The 22,515-nt window shown below is 43.1% G+C and overlaps 1 protein-coding gene across 2 annotated transcripts in view; it reads right to left on the bottom strand.

The window, feature by feature from the left end:
• Positions 1 to 22,515, bottom strand: part of GALNT18 (polypeptide N-acetylgalactosaminyltransferase 18) — a 1,605,564-nt gene that overhangs the window by 564,844 nt on the left and 1,018,205 nt on the right. For both annotated transcript variants that reach the window (XM_069223602.1, XM_069223603.1), the window contains exon 5: positions 20,018 to 20,215. In XM_069223602.1, the coding sequence (XP_069079703.1) occupies positions 20,018 to 20,215 (198 nt within the window). The remainder of the gene's footprint in view (positions 1 to 20,017; positions 20,216 to 22,515) is intronic.

Genomic DNA, 22,515 nt, shown 5'->3' with positions numbered 1-22,515 from the left:
ACATGGCCCACAATTGCTGGATGTGGGGCAGCAAAGTTAACGATTTTATAGGGTTGTACAATTTAATCTTCATAGAGCACATGCTCAATATCTGTTTTACAGAGATGAGCCAGCACCTAGTTGACAGTAAGCTGACTGATCTCAGGAAGGTCGCTGAGGAGGTGGACCACTGGGTTAGCACCAGAGTGTCCAAAAATATATTTTGGGGGGATACCCACAAAGGTGGTCAGGGTTCCCACCAGAAGAAAGAGGGGAGAGAGCTACATCAAAATAAGGAGTTCTCTAAAGGCCCTCAATATAATTCCCAAAGAAGTAGTGGTAACCACTCCTAGTCTGATTCTAAGAAGAAAGGGTTCTTTGGCAATAAGACGCGCGGTTCGTACCCGTCAACTCCAAATGTCCCAAGAGAGCACAGCACCCCATTGGTGGGCCAACACCTGGGTTGGCCAGTATAGTGCTCTGGGAAGAGGTAGTCCCAGATATTTGTGGGGAACAGACAGAGGTAATCCCACCCTAGTGTCCCTGGGTGATAAAGACATGGTGCCAAAGCCAAAATTCCTGTACATACTTCCAAGCATAGGCAGTGGGTCACCATTAATGGGTTACGAGTGGAGGCTCTGCATGGCATAGAAGTCAGTATGACAACTGTCAAGTGTCGGCAGAACAGGTCCTACTGAACATATTCCACTAAGTCATAGTCGCTGACAATTGTGAGAGTCATCTACCTGTTGCTCTAGTTTCCTTTGAGTTGGGGGGGGGTCTCAGGTACTCTGAAAGTTTCTGTGAGCCCTCCTGTGTCTGCAAGCTTCTGTTAGGCAATGACTTGAAGCAAACTACCTGGAGGCAGGTACAGCTCAGCTCTCACTTGGAGATTATGGGATTGCCTGAGTGGGTTTGTCTGACCACGAGGTCCAAGCTGCCCGGGCAGGGAATCAAGGGCATCTGGAGCCTAGACCAATAGCTCAAACAGCTGCCAAGGAGAGGGAAAAAGGGTGCAAGAAACTGGTCCCTGAAGATCCCACGGTGGATGTTGACAGGGTCCTTGAGGAGGAGGCCCATGAGCCAACAAAGGACGACATGTCGACCCTTGGTGACCTGCGTGAGCTTGCTGACTGGAACACTGAGAGTGGGTCTACTAGAGAGGAGTTCTGCAAAGTGCAGAGAGAGTCTCCCTCTCTTGAGGACTTAAGGCGACAGGCCTCAGCCCTTGAAGCCAGTGAAGCCTCTGTGGATCACCTAACCTACTGGGAGAATCAACTCCACTACAGAGAGCCTAAGTCTTTGGGTACTGGGGCAACCCATGTAATGGTGGTATTGGGCATTCCTACTGGGTTTGGCTCATGAATATCCCCTGGCAGGACCTGCGCCAGGGTTGCCTCCCACTTTTATTTTCCCAGAATGAGGACAACCTTAGACTGCAGGTCCTGTCCCACCTGCCAGGCCAGTGGAAAGACAGGGAAAAAGCTGAAAGCTGAACCCACTTCGGTTATTGGCACCCTCTTTGAAAGAGTGGGCAGTGACGCCATTGGTCCCTTGGACCCCAAGACAGCCCTAGACAACAGATTTAGCCTGGTCTTGATGGACCATGCCACACGCAAACCAGAGGCAATCCCTCTGTGGAAGGTGATTGCACCTGTGGTGAACAGAACTCTGATGGGGATCTTTACCCATGTGGGGTTCCGGTAGGCTATAGTGTCTGATGAGGCACTAATTTCATGTCTGCGTACATGAAGCCCATGTGGAGTGCATGTGGTGTAACTTACAAGTTCACCACACCCTATCACTCCCAAACCAATGGTGTAGTTGACAGAGTCAACAAGACCTTGAAAGGCATGATTGAGGGCCTACCTGAGGCTATGAGGCGTAAGTAGGATGTCCTCTTGACATGCCTTCTCTTTTCCTACAGGGAAGTGCCACAGAAAGGAGTAGGGTTCAGCCCACATCTGATTCCTCCATGGCCACCCTGTCAGAGGATCTCTGAGCATTGTCAAGAAGGGGTGGGAGAAACCTCCCAGGAAAGTCCCACCAGATGTGGTCAGCTACATGCCTGCTCTCCGGTATCACATACACCTCTTCTGGAAAAAAGCCAAGAGCAGTCTTGAGGCCAGCCAGGAGGTAATAAAACACTGGTCTGACCAAAAGACCATTCTGGTAGAGTTTCAACCTGGCCAAAACGTCATGGAGCCAGTAGAACCCAGAGCTCTCCAGATCTTACTTAGTTGACCTGCAGACCCCTAGAAACCCCTTAAGGGTGCTTCAAGTCAACAGACTTGAGCCCCACTTTGTGAGGTCTGAAGTGAACATACTCCTTGTGACAAATGATGGTGTGGAGGATGAGAGTGAACCCCTCCCTGACTCACCTCTCTGCACAGGAAGACAATGGGACTGTGGAGGGCGCCAACCTCTCTGACACCCTGACCCCACAGCAGCAAGGTGACTGTTACCATTTGCTGGGACAGTTTGCCTTCCTGTTCTCACTCACTCTTTGACTCACACATCTGTGTGCCCATGATATTGCCACAGAAGACAGCCCTCCAATGAAATAATTAAAGGTTATCAGGTAGAGTGAGAGACAGCATCCCGGAGGAAGTCTCCAAGATGCTAGCTTAGAGAGTGAATGAGCCCTTCAGCAGTTTCTGGTCCAGCCCGTGGTATTGGTATCAAAGGCAGCCCCACCGGGTACCAAACCAGAACTTCGGTTCTGTGTGGACTACAGAGCCCTCAATTCTATCAGCGAGACTGGTACACACTTCATTCCTAGAGCTGATGAGCTCATTGATATGCTAGGTGCTGCCAAATTCCTCAGTACTTTTGATTTGACATCAGGGTACTGGCAGATTGCCTTGATTGAGGGGGAAAAGAGAGGTCAGCATTCTAAACTCCTGAGGATTATTACCAATTCTGGATGAAGCCCATTGACTTGAAGAAGGCCCCTACTACCTTCCAATGGTTGGTCAACAGGGTCCCGGCCAGAGTCTGTGCGCCTACATAGACAATGGTGCCATCTATAGTTCCAGCTTGAAGGAACACCTGGCTCACCTCCAAGAGGTGCTTCAGGCCATGCAACAGTCAAGTCTGACAATCTAGGCCAGTAGTTGCCAGATTGAGCAAGAGTTAGATAGTGTATTTGGAACAACTGGTAGGTGGAGGCAAGGTGCAGCCCCTCCATGCCAAGACTGAAACCATTATAGCATAGCAACCACCTAAAACCCTGGCAGATAAGGGTCTTTCTAGACCTCACTGGCTACTACAGAAGATTTGTGAAGGGGTATGGCACCATTGAGCCCCCTTAACTGAGCTGGCTTCCAAAAAGCAGCCCAGTTGGTGATCTTGACAGAGGCTTGTCAGGAAGCATTTGCTTCTCTCAAGGAAGCCATGTGCATAACACCTGTGGTCAGGGCCCCTGATTTCTCCAAAGAATTAATCGTGCAGACGGACACTTCAGAGCATGGCGTAGGGCCCTTTAACCATGTCTGAGGCCTGTCATTGCAAGGCCTGTGTGTGTAGCGTTTCTGCCACCTCGACTTGCAGATACCCCTTGCCCAGCCATAAAATCCCTTTTATTACATATAAATCACCACTCAGGTAGGTCCTATTTGGCCCACAGGGCAGGGTTTTGTGTATTTAAAAGGCAGGAAATGCACTTCTAAGTTTTACTTCTCTAGTAGTGAAAAACTCCCAAAGCTGTTTTTCACTATTGTGAAGCCTGCTCCTTTCATAAGCCAGCATTGATAATTCCTTCATATACTTTTAAACTGTAGTTTCTGATCAGAAAGCAGTAGCTACATCATGTTTCATATCTTTGGAATTGTAATGATAAATCCTCTTTACTGGTAAAGTCGGATTTATCATTACTATTTTAGAAATGCCACTTTTATAAAGTTGGCATTTCTCTGCTTTAACTGCTCTATGAGCCTTACAGCCTGTCTTCAATTTATGTCTGGTCTGTACTGGGTAACTGTCCCCCTGTGTAACAGTCCCCCTGTGTATTCCATCCAGAAAGCCACAAACACAGGACACTCAACTGCATCTGCATTCATTTCCCTACTGATGGGTCTTCCTGGGCAGCAAGGGTGGGGGGGCTCACACTTACAATTCAAAGGGTATTGGTTTTACCCCACGTAAAAGACTGATAACTCCCCTGGCAGACAAGACTGGTGCACTTCAAAATCACTCTGTGAAGTCTCTCCCACTTCAAAGGCACATTTGGATATAAGTAGTGGGTCTCTGACCCTATCAAATCAGACACTTCTGGACCTGCAACTGAACCTCTGTCAGAAGGACTGCTGTGCTGCTCAAAGGACCCAACTGAACTGCTTTCTTGAACTTCTGCCCTTATGTTTGTTGCCTCGCTGCCTTCTGCTCTCTGGCCATGCTGGAAGGACTTTGCATTCCCACCAGTGTGATCTCCAAGTGCTTGCTGGCTTTCCCCCTGTTCCCCTGGAGTCTCAGGGATATTAACCGCTTCTGTGCCTTGGACAAGGTCACCTCATCCAAGGCTACAGTTCACCTGTGCCTTGGACGAGGTCACCTCGTCCAAGGCACAGGGGAACTTGGGGGAGCGCTAGCGCACCCCCCCGTGAGCCCCCTCCCCCCCAAGGCGGGGATGGAAGGGGAAGACCTTCCCCTTCCACCCCCGACCCCCCACCCCCCTCCGTGACGTCAGCGCGCGAGCGTGCGCTGGTTAGTCACAGGGGCCTCCCCCATCGCGCTGGAAAGAGAAATGCTAAGCATACTAAGGCTGAGCTAGAGGCCAAAATCTACAGGTAGGCACTTCGCAAAAATCACCTCTATTTTCTTTCAAAAAATTGGATGTGTCCACGTTGCGCTTTGGGGCGTTTCCTGTCACGGGCGCTAGGCCTACCCACACAAGTGAGGGAGACTTGGGGGAACGCTGGGTGGAAGGAAATTTGTGGCTCCTCTCAGATTCCAGAACTTTCTGCCACAGAAATGTGAGGAACATGTGCTTTTTTAGCCAAATTTGGAGGTGTGCAAAGGATTCTGGGTAACAGAACCTGGTCCGAGCCCCACAAGTCACCCCATCTTGGATTCCCCTAGGTCTCTAGTTTTCAGAAATGCACAGGTTTGGTAGGTTTCCCTAGGTGCCGGCTGAGATAGAGGCCAAAATCTACAGGTAGGCACTTCGCAAAAAACACCTCTGTTTTCTTCCAAAAAAGTGGATGTGTCCACATTGCGCTTTGGGGCGTTTCCTGTCACGGGCGCTAGGCCTACCCACACAAGTGAGGTATCATTTTTATCGGGAGACTTGGGGGAACGCTGGGTGGAAGGACATTTGTGGCTCCTCTCAGATTCCAGAACTTTCTGCCACAGAAATGTGAGGAACATGTGTTTTTTTTGCCAAATTTTGAGGTTTGCAAAGGATTCTGGGTAACAGAACCTGGTCCGAGCCCCACAAGTCACCCCATATTGGATTCCCCTAGGTCTCTAGTTTTCAGAAATGCACAGGTTTGGTAGGTTTCCCTAAGTGCCGGCTGAGCTAGAGGCCAAAATCTACAGGTAGGCACTTCGCAAAAAACACCTCTGTTTTCTTCCAAAAAAGTGGATGTGTCCACATTGCGCTTTGGGGTGTTTCCTGTCGCGGGCGCTAGGCCTACCCACACAAGTGAGGTATCATTTTTATCGGGAGACTTGGGGGAACGCTGGGTGGAAGGAAACCCTTGTAGGATCTACATAAATGACCCCTTGCTGTATTCAGAATTTTGTCTACTTTTCAGAAATGTTTAGGTTTCTGGGATCCAGCATTTGTTTCATGCCCATTTCTGTCACTGACTGGAAGGAGGCTGAAAGCACAAAAAATTTCAAAAATGGGGTATGTCCCAGTAAAATGCCAAAATTGTGTTGAAAAATTGGGTTTTATGATTCAAGTCTGCCTGTTCCTGAAAGCTGGGAAGCTGCTGAGTTTAGCACCGCAAACCCTTTGTTGATGCCATTTTCAGGGTAAAAACCACAAGCCTTCTTCTGCAGCCACTTTTTCCAATTCTTTTGAAGAAAACGAAATTTTCACTGTATTTTGGCTAATTTCATGGCCTCCTTCAGGGGAACCCACAAAGTCTGGGTACCTCTAGAATCCCCAGGATGTTGGAAAAAAAAAGGACGCAAATTTGGCTTGGTTAGCTTATGTGGACAAAAAGTTATGAGGGCCTAAGCGCGAACTGCCCCAAATAGGCAAAAAAAGGCCTGGCACAGGAGAGGGAAAAGGCCTGGCAGCAAAGGGGTTAAAGGCTGTCTACAACTCTCCTGGTGATGCTAGACTCTGCCTTCTGTGAGTCTCACCCTTGTCTGAGGTGTCCCCTCCAATCTTAGGGCCTCAGAAATGGGTTCTACAAAAAAGCCAATGCATCTCCCCGGGTGTGGCTGAAAAATCGGCAAATCGCATCCCCAATGACGATGCAGAGTCTGCCGTTCCAAGCGGAGTTACAGCCTGGACAACTCACCGATGAAGCTCTGTGCGGCCCAACTACGATGCATCACATTTACCTCAATAGAGCCTGCTGACAACACAGTGACCTGATTGTCTGGAAAATATTGATGGATCGTGCCCTCAGCATTACCACATCGCTCCCCCAGAGGTACTGATTCAGGGGGCCCTGCATGGTTTCTGTAGCCAGCCTACCCTCCATCCCGGTGAGCCTGAATTTTGGATTTGCACCGGTCCCTCACGGCCTCAAGTATCCTCTTGTCTGCTAGTGACTTCTAAGCAACGTTTTCACATTTAGGCCCTGATTTATGAAAAGCGTGGTGCTGCGGCAAAAATTGCAGTGCCGCACTACGGCACTTTTGAAACTCAGGGATGTGCTGTATTTAAGGAATACGGCACTCCCCTGCATTTCCCCTGCGTCTGCTTGAATTAAGCTGCCTGCACCAATGCAGGCATCCTTGCACCATAGTGAAAGGGTGTCTGTGTTGAGGGGATAGATTGAGTATACACAATCTATAATGGTGATTTGGCACTTCTATGTGTGCTGCAAAATGCAGTACACATAGGAGTACCGCAGGGTAATTTTGGAATTAATGTTTATGTGCAGGAAGGAACACCTTCCTGCCCATAAACAATCCTCCATGGCATTTAGCTCCTTTTATGTGAGCTGCAGAATGCAGCACACATGGAAAATGCAAAAAACGGGGAGGAATGAAAGTATTCCTTCGGGTTTTGCCATGCTAACGCCACCCCTGGGGTGGGGTTAGTTTTTGGAACTGCCACATATTTACAAATTCTCGTAAATCTGGGGCAACATCAAAATCAATGGGTGTTGCGGTGGAACTCCCAATGCAACACCCATTGCACACCCCTCTACCACAGAAAACTGTGTTGGAAGGGCCCACATTTACAAGGAGGTGTAACACCACAAAGAGTGACATTACACCTCCTTGTAAATATGGAGCAGTGGTTGGCACCACCGGAGCATCACGAAAAGTGACGCTCATGTGATGCTAGGGGCTCCTAAATTTGCCCCATAATCTTTAAAAATGTATATCTCAACTTCCACTGGATGGATTTTTGCTGTTTTGGTCTTGATTACTCAGATAAATATCCTCGATTTTTTTAACCTGGTGTGGAATCATTTTCTGGTGTTTTCACTGTGTTACTGTATGAGTTATTGCACAAATATTTTACACATTGCCATACTTAGTTAATCCTGCCTGTTCTGTGCCAAGCTACCAGAGGGAGAGCACAAGATAATTTAGGTTGTGTTGTGACTTACGCTGACTAAGATTGCAGTCCCTACTTGGTCAGTGTGCATACCTCTGCCAACTACAGACCCAATTTCTAGATAGGAAAAAAAGTCAGTTTTCAGTGATGAAGAGTAGAAGAGCACAGCCATCTGATATATCGAAGACATTCAGTCAACTTTAGGGTTGAAATGAGTTTGTGGTGGGTAGGCTAGGTGGTTGGAGGGATTGGTACCACTGCTAGACCTTTTGCTGGGCAATAAAGAGAGGGTAGTGTGGAGTGGGAATAGAAGGAAGAGAGACTTGAGGGAAGAGATGCTAAAGGACAATGGTGAGGCAAGATAAAAAAGATGATTCTGAATATTAGTGTGATAAAGGATAGAGAATGGTCGAGAGAAAGGAAATGTACAATAGAGTGTTGCAGGCATTCCAATCAAAACTGAAGATCAGTGTCCAGCTAGTCCAAATTTGTTCCTAGAGGTCCAAAACTTGGAGGAACATGAGGCTAAGTTTTCTCATTAGTAAGTTTCAACCTGCCACTGAAAGTTAAACAGTGTGTATATGGAGCCTCTGGAAGCCTTTCTGTCTAACATAAGTGGTATGTTTTTTAAACAAAAAAACAAAACAAAAATTTTCATTACAATTATCAATTACAAGAATGAAGTCACAACTACAATCACCACAATTTCACAAGGATCAGTATATCAGTATTGTTAAGAGTTAAAATGAAAGAAAACATCCACATGGAGTGTATATTGTGCTGTTATGTTTCTTGTGTAGGAGATCCCATGCCTTCTCAGTTTCCTCATACCTTGGTGCTCGATAGGGTATCTCATAATATTCCTCTGAATACTTTCCATGATCCCCAGATTTTGCACCATTTCTGAGGGCAACCTTTAGCTCCAGAGACATATTTTTAGCCAACATACCCCAGTCCATATCGTTCTCCCATATTTCCATCTCACCCTAGACCCTTGCTACATCCTTCCTAATCACCATCAAGCCATAGGTGCACAGTATTTTCAATGGGATCTCATGATCCATATTTCTATTATAAATAATTTTAAACTTTTCTTAATAGGGACCCCTGCGGTCAGTAATAAGGATTTCACTACAACCTCCCAGAAATAACCAAAGAGTGGGCATGACCTCAGTGTGTGGATGAAGGCACCTCACTGGCCACAACTTCTGACACATGCCATTTTTATTAATATCACTATTGGTTATACGCTCCCTCGAAAAAGAAGCCTTTTTAATTGTTCCAGTCAGAACCCTGCCCTGATTGCAAATTCTCTCAGTGCCTGAATTCCTTCCTACAGTTCACCATCACTCATTTCTTGCACATTCTCTGCCCATCTTTCCCTGAGTCTCATCAAGGGGTTTAGTGAGATTTCCTGTATGTTAAGGATAGTGGTTACTTGAGAAGAGGAAGAGTGCTGAGAGAATCTTGTCTTCCAGTGGGATAATATGCAAATTCAGTATCATTTAGGATATGCTCTGCCAAGGCATGCCTAAGCTGCAGATATCAAAATGCCTTGGTGTTTGGTAAGTTATATTACCACTTAAGTGTCCCCAGGGTTCATTTTTTACCCGTATGTCTCTCAGTTTTGGTATTCTCATTCCTATTAAGTCCCACCCCTGCAATTCAAGGTTCCTGCCAACTTATCTCTTCAGGTCACTGTCTCATAGTAGGATTTCTCTGGTAAGGATGTTTTCCACCTCGGGCATTTGGTTTCATTTTTTCATTCTTTTGAGACTACTACCCTGTTTGGAGAGAAGGATCTTACTTCATTCTTCTGATAGAGAACAGAGGGGTATTCCCTTGACCCTTTGCACGTTTGTCAATCCATAAAGAGGATTTATCCAATGATGAAAAGCTCCATTCCAAAACCACCACTAGCTAGGAGTCCTATTAATATTGTTTTCCTCTGGAAAGTCGATGCCACCATCATAGTCTTCCCAAGTTAATGTCTGGGTGGCAATTTGTGGCATCCATGGTAACAGTCTCACTTATGCTTGTAGTTTAAAAAAAAAACTCTTCTAGTATCCAGTAGGGTGTTTTTTGGTGCCTGTATAAGAACTGGAGTAGCACCATAATTTCGAAGAAGGACGGTCGTCCCAGAAGGGATAGCTTCAGTCCTCTCCAGTGGCATACATCAGCCTTAAATAAGGTTACAAAATGAGGCTATAGTTTGCATGTGATATATACACCTGGGTATGGGAATCCATATTGGATGACAGCTATAGGACACCTGGGCTTTTTTACTGGGGACCATTTGGTAGGTGTGTACAACACAGATTTCTCCCAGCTAATATGAAACCCCGAATATTCACCAAATATTTCAAAGATATGAATTTGTATATGATTATGCCATGTACAAGAGAATGTCATCCCCCATACATAGACATTCTCTCATCCCGGGTGTTATCCTACATCAAGTGATAAATAAGTGCATCCCTTTGGATCCAATATACCAAATGTCAGGGGGTATAAAGAACATCCCTGCCTCATTCCACTCCTTTGGGTAATTGATTCCAAAACCATCATAAACTAATGCTTCAACTATATACCTGTAGTCCTGAAACAGATTGCCATTAAAGCTTGTCTCAGCAATGATGTCAGCAACCACTTCAACTATTACCAAAAAGTAACTAAATTAAAATTGACATGATAGCTTCTCTTGAACTTAAAACTTCTGCTTCCCATGACTGCCTACATGAACAAACAACATCATTTTGTAGGCTGTCAAGTGCTTGGTAATCAAATAAATCTTCACAAACTCTGTGTGCACTAAAGTCATCAAGGAAAATTTAAAAAAGAATTGTCAGTGCCAAAACCTACAATCTTCAATCAAATACACAGAATCCCACCTTCCACTTCCACCTTATATTAGCAAAATGAACTTCTACCTCCACCTCAAAATCTAGAGTCAATTAATTAACACGCTCACAATTCTTGATGTTATTCACTTCATTCTAAACAAAGTCAAGGTTTGACATCTGCCCAATTGCTTGGTGGCTTTCAACACCACTGGTCACCAAAGACCTATCTACATTGTGGAGAGTTGCCTTTGCTTTAAACAAATGGTGCTCAGTTGGTCAGACTCATTCTTAGCACACTGCAAACATTTGTAAAGGCTGATAACTACTCTTTAGGTTCTCAATCGGTCACTTATGAAGATTCTCAAGCATCATTACTTGCTTCTACTTTGTTTAATATGTAGAATGAGCAATTTCAATTTGACAATTTATTTTATTTATGATTTGGAACTCGACTGAGGTCCACATAAAAGAGGAAAGCAGAAAATCACATTTACCATTTACATCTAGCTGAGAACCACATAAAATTTACAATATTGGTGAATAGAAGATCGGATCTGTAATTTACACTTTACATCCAATCGAGAACCAAAAGGTGAGATAAATGAAAGATATAGTGAGATGTTGCATCAAAATCCTATGCCACCTGACATGCCTTACAACTAAAGTTTCTTAAAATAAGCTTAAAAAACAATTACAAAAATTAAATATTTTAAAACAAAAACTTTCATTTGGAGGATCATACAGGGCTTGGAGAAACTCGGGCATTGACAATAGAGAAAACTGAAGACGAATTGGATCTATCCATTTACGCCGAAATGAGGCAAGAGAAGGGCAGACAAATAATAGATGGTGTAAATCTTGGGAATCCGCCAAACAGAAGTTACACTCTTTTGCAGTACCGTACCATTTTGCCAATAGTGTATTCAAAGGGAGCAATTCCTGTCGGAGCAGCGTCCAAAAGCGCCTAACACTATGAGGGATGTTCCAAGTGAAGTACGTTGTGTTTTTTTTATTACTAAAGTGTTAACTATATTTGCAAAAAAACTTCTTTTTTTACAGCACTCCAAGTCTTGGCGGAAGCTCAAGGCCCACGTTGCACTCTTCAAAGTCACCCTCAAGAGCAATGGGGAGAGTTCTAGAACTTGGCTGCGATCCAGCTCCAGCATCTCCAGGGCAGTAGAAAAATTCTTACAAAAGGAAAATTTGGGCTTGCTATTATCTAAAAATGTTATTTCTTCAGAAATGATCTCAAAGTGTTTTCCTCACTCTTTAAAATTGAGGTAGCCAATCGTATAACCCCCTCTAATCCTTGAACATACGCGCTTCGAAGCCCCATTTTCAGTCTCAGAGCCGCCACTGAGGCTGCCGTATTAACAGCTAGTAATTTTTGCAGAATTTTACCTCTGACTTCTGCCTGATTTAAGAACCCCCATTCGGGCTTCGGAGACTGGAGCAGGGGGGGGACGAATTCTAGACCCACAACCTTGACCCACTAATGCCCAGAAACGCCGAGCCTGGCCCTTTGTAGAGGCTTCCCGGAGCTTAATCCAGAGCCTGTCCCCTGCTTCTTTTGCAAGGCGGATCTTCAGCCGCTTCTTTCTCCTTTTTAATAGAGCAACTCTGATTTTCCTCTCCTCAGAAAAAACTAAAAACTGGGCCCTAAGCATGTTATTTATTTCTCTGTTTAGGTCAAGCAATGCATGGGGAATAGCTTTCCGGGCTACTTTATGCCCACCAGACAAGTTGTTAGACACCAATTGCATCAGGAGATCAGCGAAGTATTTCAACTCCATTCCCTCCCAACTAGTCAAGTTAGCAACTACAGGTGCTAAAATCACAGTGACACCAGCTATCCTCTTAAAATTCCATTGGGTCCTCCCAGTCTTATTAGAAAAACTCTGGGTAAACCCACCAGATTTCCATCTAGTGACAATATGGAGGTTTCTAGAGTGATAGAAAGCAGGTTATGATCGCTATAGGGGGAGCATAATATCTTAAGATCTTCCAATAGACAATAAGAGGAATAACCAAGTACTAAGTAGTCCAGAATGGACCTTCCCCGTGAAGAAATATGTGTGAAGGAGGCAGGGGAGTCCGAAGTGGATCTACCATTAGCAATAATACAGTCATTTTTTTTTAGAAGACTGAGGAGATGTTTACCTCTTTTGTTTGTTTTAATTAAAGGGGGGAAAACACAATCTAGAATACGCAGCGCTGGCAGGCGCAAAGAAATTCAACCACATCATCAAATCTGTTGGGAAGTACATTGGCTTCTTGTTGGAGCAAGAATTAAATTCAAGCTTGTCTGAAAGACATAAAATCATTCACAAACACAATCCAGCCAACCTACCTTCCACTTTAAATATGTCTAGAGGATGTAAAAACCACAGAAAAAGAAAACTTTAGGTTTGAATTGCTCCATCTCTTTAGAACACTTTAAGTGTGCCATCTGTCAATATAAAGATTTTCTTCAATTCAGCAAAAAAATTAAAAACACCTGTTTATGCTGTAGGCTGATATGTGAATGCTCTTCCTATTTCTTACTTTGCATTTTTCTCACTATCCTGCGCTTCTGATCAGCCATTTTATTCTTGCCTCACCCAGTTGCCCAATCTCTTTGAAGTCCTCAATTGCCCTCCCTGTTCTCATTCGTATCCTACATGTTGTCTATCTGCAGCCTGTAGCCCCTTTTCCTATCCATACTTTTTACATTTATCTTCTGCTCTGTCCTCTCCTATATGTCACTCATTTGTTCTCTTCCATACCTCTCTCCTCCACCCCACTCAGACTCCTTTGCCTGCCTTGATCAAATACCTTAGCTTTCAAGCTTCCCCCATGACAAAATCCCTCTCCAGTGCTTACTCACCCCTTTAACCTCTAACTGCATCTCCTCCCTCATCCATCTCTTGTTCATGTATGTTTAATAAGTGACTTTCTACAGGCACCATCCTTGATTACTGGGTTTGATACTATTTAATGTTCATCATTTTCTTCACTTTCACTGTAAGGATATGTGCATTCTCCATATTGTTTTACTTGTAAAGCTCATTGCCACATTGTGGTTTGAGTTTCACTATATTAAAACAGAAATAAATACATAAATAAATAAATAAATACATATGAACACAGATGGATAAATAGGCACACAAACAAATGAATAACCGACTAAATAAATGAAGACAATTCGGAAAATTCAACCATTCTGCCATGAGAGGGCAATAAAAGATTACTTAAGGTTTGCTGCTTATGGTTGCAGCAAATGTAGACATCTTAAAATATTACAGTTAATCTATTTTCAGTTGAAAGGAATATTGATCAGATTTGAACTTTGATAGCTCCCCATTCATGTAAATTGGTATATCCCGTATGCCTATTGTGCAAAACCTTAAACATGGTTTTATATGCATTGAGCGTTGTATTATTCTCTTTCAGTATCTACTAAATCTATTATTCAAATTAAATGGAAATCACATTGTAAAGCTTGCTCCAGGCACTGTAAGAAAGCATTGGCTGTTATTTGCTCCTGACTACTCACTGAGATTATAAAATATGTTAATGGGATTGGAGATAAGCAGGAGTGTAACTAGAGATCTGAAATGTGTACATGTATATTCTGCACTCACAAATGACCCCTTTTCATTAAAGCTGATGAGTGACATTCTCTCATGACTGACGTCTACATCCTACACAAATTGTTAGATGGTCATACATTTTAGAAATCCTGCCATTGATGTAATGTAGTGCATTTGAATGTAAAGAAAAGAAGTACTGCTGCAATACAAAATTGGAATACAAACTAACAACACATTGCCTGGCTGTGGTATTAACAATAAATGTGCAGTATTCATAAAACATTCTCTCCACGATCTCCCTTATCTGTTTCAACGTGTTCCATTTCCATGTCCTGTATTATGGATCATTTTACCAGGGTACCCCACATAGATGCAGATGAAACGTAACTGACCCAGACATTTCCCAGTAGAATATTACAAAGATATTGCATGTACCAAAGCATTATTTATTTTCTTATTTATTTACTGCTCTATCTAGCGGTATTAGAACATTGTATAGCAAAAGAAAGAACAGCATAGTGGAAAGTATGATTACAGGGAACATCCAGCAAAATTGATTTGAACATAACCATAAGGTTCAAGGGTAAGGAATAAATAAGATGGGAAAGAGAAGAGCAGAGTAACATAACTCATGGGTGGAGATAATAACATCTGGCAGAGGTGAGTATACTACTGTAGAGCATTTGCCAGTCGGAAAATAGTTCAGTACCAGTCAGAATAATTTGGGTTTGTGGGGGAGGGAGAGAGCAGTCTACTGTATTTTCAAGCTTAGTGTCTTGTAAACAAGAAAGTCTTGAGTGTTTTTCTAGAGGAGAAAATGACAGATGGCATTCTTGAGTGGCTTGTGAGAGAGTTCAGATAGTATTATTTGAGGAATGTTTCATCATTAGCCATATTTGTCTCACCAGCGAGGAATCCATAGGAGGGGCTTTTGCAATTATGGAACATCCACTAACCCAAGAGAGATCTTCAGGAAGGGTCACGAAACATAAACACTCTAGAAAGTGGTCCTCACGCTGTGCCCTGGCATAGGGACATCTATTGAAGCTCTCAAGATGGGTTTATGAGCTGTATGGATGCCCTCTTCAACACAGGGAGACGATCCCTGGTTCAGAACAAGTAAGCCAACCAGAAGGACAATGTCTGGTTCGCATCACGATTCTTAGTTGGAACCTGGGAGCTTCCACGAGAGTTCTGTAGTGTAAGAGCATACATAAGAAAGTAATGATACAGACTGACACCCTCTGTGGTGCATAATCAATTTGCTGCACAGCTAACTGCAAACCCACACTGCAGACTGGAGGAAAATGTTTTATTATAATGCTGTGCAGGATTCTGGGCCAGAGATGTTTCATGCGCACCTGGATCACAGTTCTGGTAGCACAGTAATCCTTAGTACAGCCTCCATTACTTACATATTTGAGCTGCCCCCTGGAACATTTTAGTATTATGGACAAGTCGTGTCAGATCACTGAGAGCAATTTGGTCCAGGTTAAGGGAGTCTTTTAGATCATGTTTTGTAAGTCAGTCAAGTCTTTATTTCGGCACAAGGCCAAAAAAGCATTTACATTTTTTTTACATAGCATTACTATCACATCAATCATACAGTAAAAAAGTAAAACATGGCCTAGTACATAGTTTACATATATAATTAAAATCCATGTTCTTATTTCCTCCTAAAATAAATAGTTAAAATATCTTAAAGACAGCATAGAAGCCACAACTGTGGTAGGGTCCAACCGTTGTAGAGGTTAGGATAGAATTAAAATAAGGAGAAAATATTACACATCAGGACTATACACCTTTATCTGGGAAGGCTAAAGGACATACTAGTTTTTTAGGACTTTGAGGGTCATGAACACCTAAACCCAAAGGCCAACACTGGCCACTTCAGGTGCTGCATGCAGTTTTCCCCATGCGCTTCACATTCCTATCAGGTATCGAGTTAATGCAAAGATGTTTTGTGAATGTTGGAGTGGTTGTGGAAACACTGCAATTCATAAGTTGCATTACCAGAAATAGCAATTGCATTTAAAGGTGTAAAAATAGTCCCAAAATGTCCTCATTTTTGTTTCAATAATACCACTTGTGTTAAAAAGAGGAATGTAATCAATTCACTTACTGCACTTATGCACGATTTCTTAAGCTTCTGACCTTCTAACATGATTTGTGAAGAATGTAGATGTCAGTCAAGGGAGAATGCCAGCCATCAGGCTTGTTGAAACGAGTTCGGTCTTGAGTTCTGAATCGACTTGCACATAGTTAAACTGTCTGTTACACATCTTCCCCTCCCCACTACAGATACCATGCTTTATAATCTTAGAGGCTAATCAGCAGCAAATAACAGCTAATGCGTTCTTGCATTGCCTGAATCAAATCTTGGATGTGATTTTCATTTCATTTGAATAATAGAAGTAGTATAAACTGATAGGGAACACAGCGCTGACTGCATGCAGAAACATGTTTATAGAGCTGAACAACAGGCACAGGCAATATGTCAATTTACATGACCGTAGGTGCTATCCAAGTTCAGGGATGATCAATACTCTTTTCAACTGAAAAAGGAGTTAGCTGGAATGACTTATGACCATAAGCATATTTTAAGCCCTTAGTATTCTCGCAAAATAAAATGCCTGCTATGCAGTGCTATCCATATACATTCTTTCTTAGCCTGCAATCTCGGTAGGTTTTCACAGAAATGTGAATTGGTTATTCCGTCACCATGATGCACTGGGAGAGGGAGCGAGGGGGGGTGGATGGGAGCATGTGCTATGTGATCTCCTAGGGTCTCTGATAAAAGTGCAAACATCAACAGATTGGCTGATGATCATGAGGTTTACCGATCTAGAAGAACGAAGACTAAATGCATTCCGCCATAGATATTTATTCAAACAGACAGCACATGGGCATCACCCACATTTCCAGTAATAACCTCAGTTTATGTAAACATCACTACCTCTGTGCAATCCTTATAGGCCCACCCTCTTAACATAAATACAATAGTCCACTTAGACCTTATTGAAAGAAGGAGTTAACTAACACAACTCTAGTTAGGGCATATACCAATTAGGCGCACGCAATAGTTTATCTGCATTGCACAGATTGCATTCACAATAATGAGATAATTTATTATTGGATACTTTGTCCACCTGAGTTATGTCACATCAGGTGTTGGACCTGACCCTCTCTTCAGGGTCACTCCCAAACCTTTTGCCCTCATCCCTCCTGTTTTGCTGAATTAATTTTTGTTGGCTTTAGGACTCTGCACACTTTACTACTGGTAACCAGTGCTAAGGTGCTTGTACTCACTCCTGTAAACATGGTAAAGTTGGCTTACACCCAATTGACGCATGTAATTCACTTGTAAGACCTTAGTAACGTGATACTACATGTGGCTGTAAAGTTTATGCTACTAGTGGGCCTGCAGCACTCCCTCAAGTAGCCTTTTTAGAGATGTCATAGGCCAGATATAGCAGTCTGAGTACAGTTTTCAACTGCAAGTTAGATCTGGCAAAATAAACCTTTTCGTAGGACTAAACCTTCCTTTTTAATACATCTATGTCACTTCTGAGGTAGGCCCCAAACAGCCTATAGGGCAGGGTGTAGTGTATTTAAAAATCTGGACATGTACTTTAATGTTTTGCATGACATGGTAGCGAAAACCTCTTAAATGTGTTTTTCTCTATATCAAGGTCTACCTCTTTCATAGGATAACATTGGGTTATCTAATTATATTCAACAAGTGATTACTTTTAAATGGGGGTAGGCAGGAATGCCAAATTTGGTGCCAAATGAATTGCAATTTTAATAGTAAAGTTGGATTTTAAGTAACCATTCTGAAAATGCCACTTTTAGAAAGTTGCCATGTTCTTCTCCTAACGATTGGTGCCTGCAGCATGTATCTCAGATCACATGACTAGGTGTAGTTGGCCGTCTTACGTTTGTGTATCCCTCCCAGACAGCAATATATAGAAATACTAGGTGTTGTCTGGATGGGCCATCTTGTCAGGATTAGAGGGACAGAGCTGTCACCTACCACACTTGCACTTCAAAGGAGCTGCCTCGACACATTCACAAAGGGCTTCAAACTAGTCTTCTGTCACCCCAGAACTCTCACAGCCAGGGCAGGGGGAAGGAAGGAAATTCCAGAACCAGATGTGGGGGAAGCCTACAAGTTTCTCCCACTTCAGAGCTGGCACCAAGTATAAATATTTGACACTCAGGCCAACTCTTCAGATCACCTATGTGCCTGTGGAAGACTCAATTAAGTTGTCTCTGCCTCCTGCTGTTGGAAACACTTCCCTGCTGCCATGCTGCAGGAAAGACTGCTCTGTTGCTTGAGGAACAAAGTCGGGCCTGCTCCTTGAACCCAGAACCACAGGCTACAAGAATATACCAAGCTCCAGAGACCTGCCCTGAATCTGCGCAGCTGCCTAGACTCAATTTGGCTTGCCTGTACCCTGCTGCTGGCCCCCACTGGAGTGGGTCCTGTTCCCCAAGAGGTGGCCCCCAGGCTCTAGACCCCTGCCTGGCATCGGAGTTTACTCCTACAGGCTCAACTGTGGGTTCTCTCAGAACTGATGTAGCGCAACACAAATCAACTCAGTGCTGCACAAGGCCTCACATTGCAGCACCCCGCAGCTCTTGATCAGCAGCATCACTAGAACTGAAACAGTGTGATGCATCTTGATGCAGGACCTCGCTTGGCCTACACCTACTGAACCAATGCAGCAAGATCCAATTTGATGCAGCATCTCACACCTCCTGGTCGGCTGCCCCATCGGAACCAAGGCAACTTGACACAGCATGACATAGGACCTCTCATCTCAGTCCAAGTACAACCAGGTATATTGCCTTGGGAGCCAAGCTTGGACCTCCATCCTGCTCACACTGCATTGTCTTGAACTAGTGAGTTTGTCCCAGTCCGGTGCAACCAGATGACCCCATTTGTCACTTTGATATTGCAGATTGGATTTTTGTTGTTCTGATATCATTTTTTACATTGATGTATGATTTTTCTTCTGTTGTGTTTTCCCTTAATTACTGTTTGAGTGCTGCATAAATACTTTACATATTCCCTAAAAGTCAAGCTTGATTGCCTTTGTGCCAAGCCACCAGAGGGTTATGGTTAATGTAGTGACAGTTGAGGTTCAGCCTGACAAGGATTGTGGTTGTTGCTTGAGTAGGGCTCACATTCCCCTCAACCAAAAATCCAGTGTCTCACACCAGGGAATACTAGAACTTTGTAGAACACTGCCACTGGGACATATTACATAGTTAATGATACAGTATTATTTATGGTCGCATGTATCACCTACCCTGGTTATTGCACTGATTACTAAGTGTATGCACAAGTGTAAGTATGGCCTTTAGAACACATTCCAATGACCCTTTAACAGACTGGTGATCCTTGCATCATCATTATCTTGCACAATTACAGAAACATATGATACAGAGTGCTATGCATTCTAACTTTATTTGTATGTCACTCCTTAAAATGGGATGCATAATTGCTGATTCTCATTATACTTACAAACCACAGTCAATGGTCCTAACGATTTGTTTAAAATAGTATGTCTTTCTTGTCTAGGGACAGCATACAAATGAATTACCACGTGTTATGTATTTCCTTCAATCTCTTGATGTATTATTTTAGATCATTAGACGAGTTTGTATAAACATACTAAATATTCAGATACAATTATTAACCTGTAATCCTAATTTATTCACACATAGCTATCAAGAAAAATGATTTTTCAAGTGGGACAATTTTTTCCTCCGTGGTTAGTTGCCTCCAGTGTATGACACCACCTAAATAAAATATTAGTTCTCAGGTAAGACTTTTTTATTTTACTTGATCAAAAATACCAGGTTACAATATTGATAAGACAAAATATAGCATGTTATGTTTGAGCAGAGTCCTTTATTACCTTATAGGTGCAGTTGAATTTTCTTGCTTCCACCATGATTTCTGAGGATTCAAGTATCGACACCACAGCTCCCAGTCAAACCCCTGAGCTGACAACGGATATTCTTCGATTTCGAAATTATCATATTTGATGTTATCAAATGATGGAGAAATTATACGTTTTCTGTTTTCCTTTATCCTGGTAAGCACTGGTTCAGCCCTGCAAGAAAGAGGTTATGAATATATACGCTTATGACAAAAGGATGCATGTGTTTCCTATATCGTAGTTAATGTGTGTATATATGTATATGTATGTATGTACATACACATACATACATTATCTTAAAAACCCAAAGGTTACAGGGACGATATAGCTAGGCTCACATTTTAAATGTTTCAAACCATAGAAATTCACCTGTTCTAGATATAGTTATCTCAAATTAACTATCACGTGTATTCTAAGGTAACTATAACTTGCATCCTCACCATGCAGTTTTCTCGTAAACGATGTTACTGCAAATATTGCATTGATATTATCAATGATAGTATCAAAGATGCCCTGAGTGCCTTTATCTGTGGGGAAATTAGCAGTGCATGGCGTGGGTGCAAGTTATAGCTGCCTAGGGCACAAATCTGTCCGATGACTCTTTCATCTAAGAAATGATTTTTGTGTGATGTGCTGTATGCCAACTGGGTGATCTGACACATTGTGGCTATCAGTGGGAGGTCTAGAGGTGTGTCGCAGAGTGAAAGTCTCTGTTGTCTTATTGAGTGTTGGACACTGACAGCAGTAGAAAAGACATTTACATCTTGGATGACCAGGCAGTGCAGATACCTGATTTGCTTGCAGTTCATCTATGCAAGATACTCTGCGTTTAGTCATTGGGTGGCAGCAATTCAGCTCTATGTATAGGAATGTGTGTCTACCATTTGGAATTACAGCCTCACAGAGCATAATACTAAACGGCTTGACCACCAGTCAATGTGCTTTGAAGAACCTTTTCCAAAGGTGCCCCAAGATACTCTAAAAATACTGCGGGTGCTCCTTTTCACTCTCATACCAATAGAAAGAAGTATAGTCTTCATTTTAACCACTAAGCACGCCATGCTAGTTTATTGGTAGAGAGAGTGATGGCACCCCCTGGCACTCACTCGTGGCATGACTACCTTCACCCATGCAATTACTTTTTAATTGCAACCCTGAACTAATTTCATAACAGCATGAATACAGGGAAACCGCAGCAGCTAATGTTTTTACGCCCAGTGCCTCTAAATGTTCTGAGCTCATTACAGGATTTTTGTTTTTATGGCTGCTGTGAGCGACCAGTCCTCCGCTCCTAGGAGTGCACTCTCTGGAGGTCCTCTGAGGTCATCTCTGAATGTCCTTCCTGGGCGTCCTCCAATTACATCGTCCAACCGCAAAACATTAGCGATTAACGAGTCTATCCATTAAAGAAACAGTTGGAGTTTTCAAATGGCGATTTACAATACAGTTTAAAAACAAGTTACACACATTTTAATTACAAAGTCTTAGAATATGTCCCGCCTTCAGAAAGAAAAGGCTAAGTGAAGGGTTCTGCGGTGAAACAACAGGAAGGTGAAGTAAACAAAAGTTACATTTTCATACATATGGGTAATTAGTTTCAAAATGCAGCCCATTTAGTTGCTAAATAATCACATTTTGATGTTAATGACTCTTAAACCTTTGAGTTACTGTATCTAAGGTCATTCCAGGAAGCAGTGGAGCTCTCTTTAGCAGCTGATTCCAGAGTGACAGCGACACCACCAATGAACAGCTAATCACAGAGGCCCGCATTTATGGGCTTTTGGCACAGGGCAGCGCAGCAAGTCACATTGCTGTGCTGCCCTGGGCCAAAGAGAAAGGGCAGGAGTGTGCTGTATCTATGGCATACAGCGCATTCCAGTCCTTTGCCACTGAGCTGGTGTAATTTTGGCTGCATAGCACCAATGCTGGAAGGGTGTCTGTGTTGAACGCAGGATTGATTATGTGCAAGAAGGGGGAGGCTTTTACATATTTCTATGTGTGCATAGAAAGAGGAACAAACTAGAAGAAATTAAGATATTTTGCTTTGTTGCATCTCCCTTGGGGAGGCATAAGGTTTTGGGGCATTCCCAGGTTCACGAGGTCTTGTCAATTTGGGGATGCGTCAAAATCCATTGGTGTTGTGTGGGAAAGTCCACCACAATGCTCCTGGAATGCCTCCTATGTGCAGAGTAAGGCACCACAGTGATTTGGGCTGCCATGCCTGATTCCAAATTTAGGAGGCCATTAAAAGCTGCACAAAGTGGCTTTGCATGGTCTCATAGATATGAGTTCAAGGTTTGCGCCACCATTGCATAACAAAACATGACACAATGGTGGCACAAGGGGTTCAAAAATATGTCCCAGAGTGACAATAACACCATCAATGGGTAGCTGCAGGAAAATGAAATAGTAGAAGTTGGAGGTATGCATTTTCAGCTAGTAAAAATATTACAATCACTAATAAGGTCTCAATA

Source organism: Pleurodeles waltl, chromosome 3_1 (assembly GCF_031143425.1).
Source record: "Pleurodeles waltl isolate 20211129_DDA chromosome 3_1, aPleWal1.hap1.20221129, whole genome shotgun sequence".
NCBI lineage: Eukaryota > Metazoa > Chordata > Amphibia > Caudata > Salamandridae > Pleurodeles > Pleurodeles waltl.
This window is presented reverse-complemented; position numbering and strand designations above follow the sequence as displayed.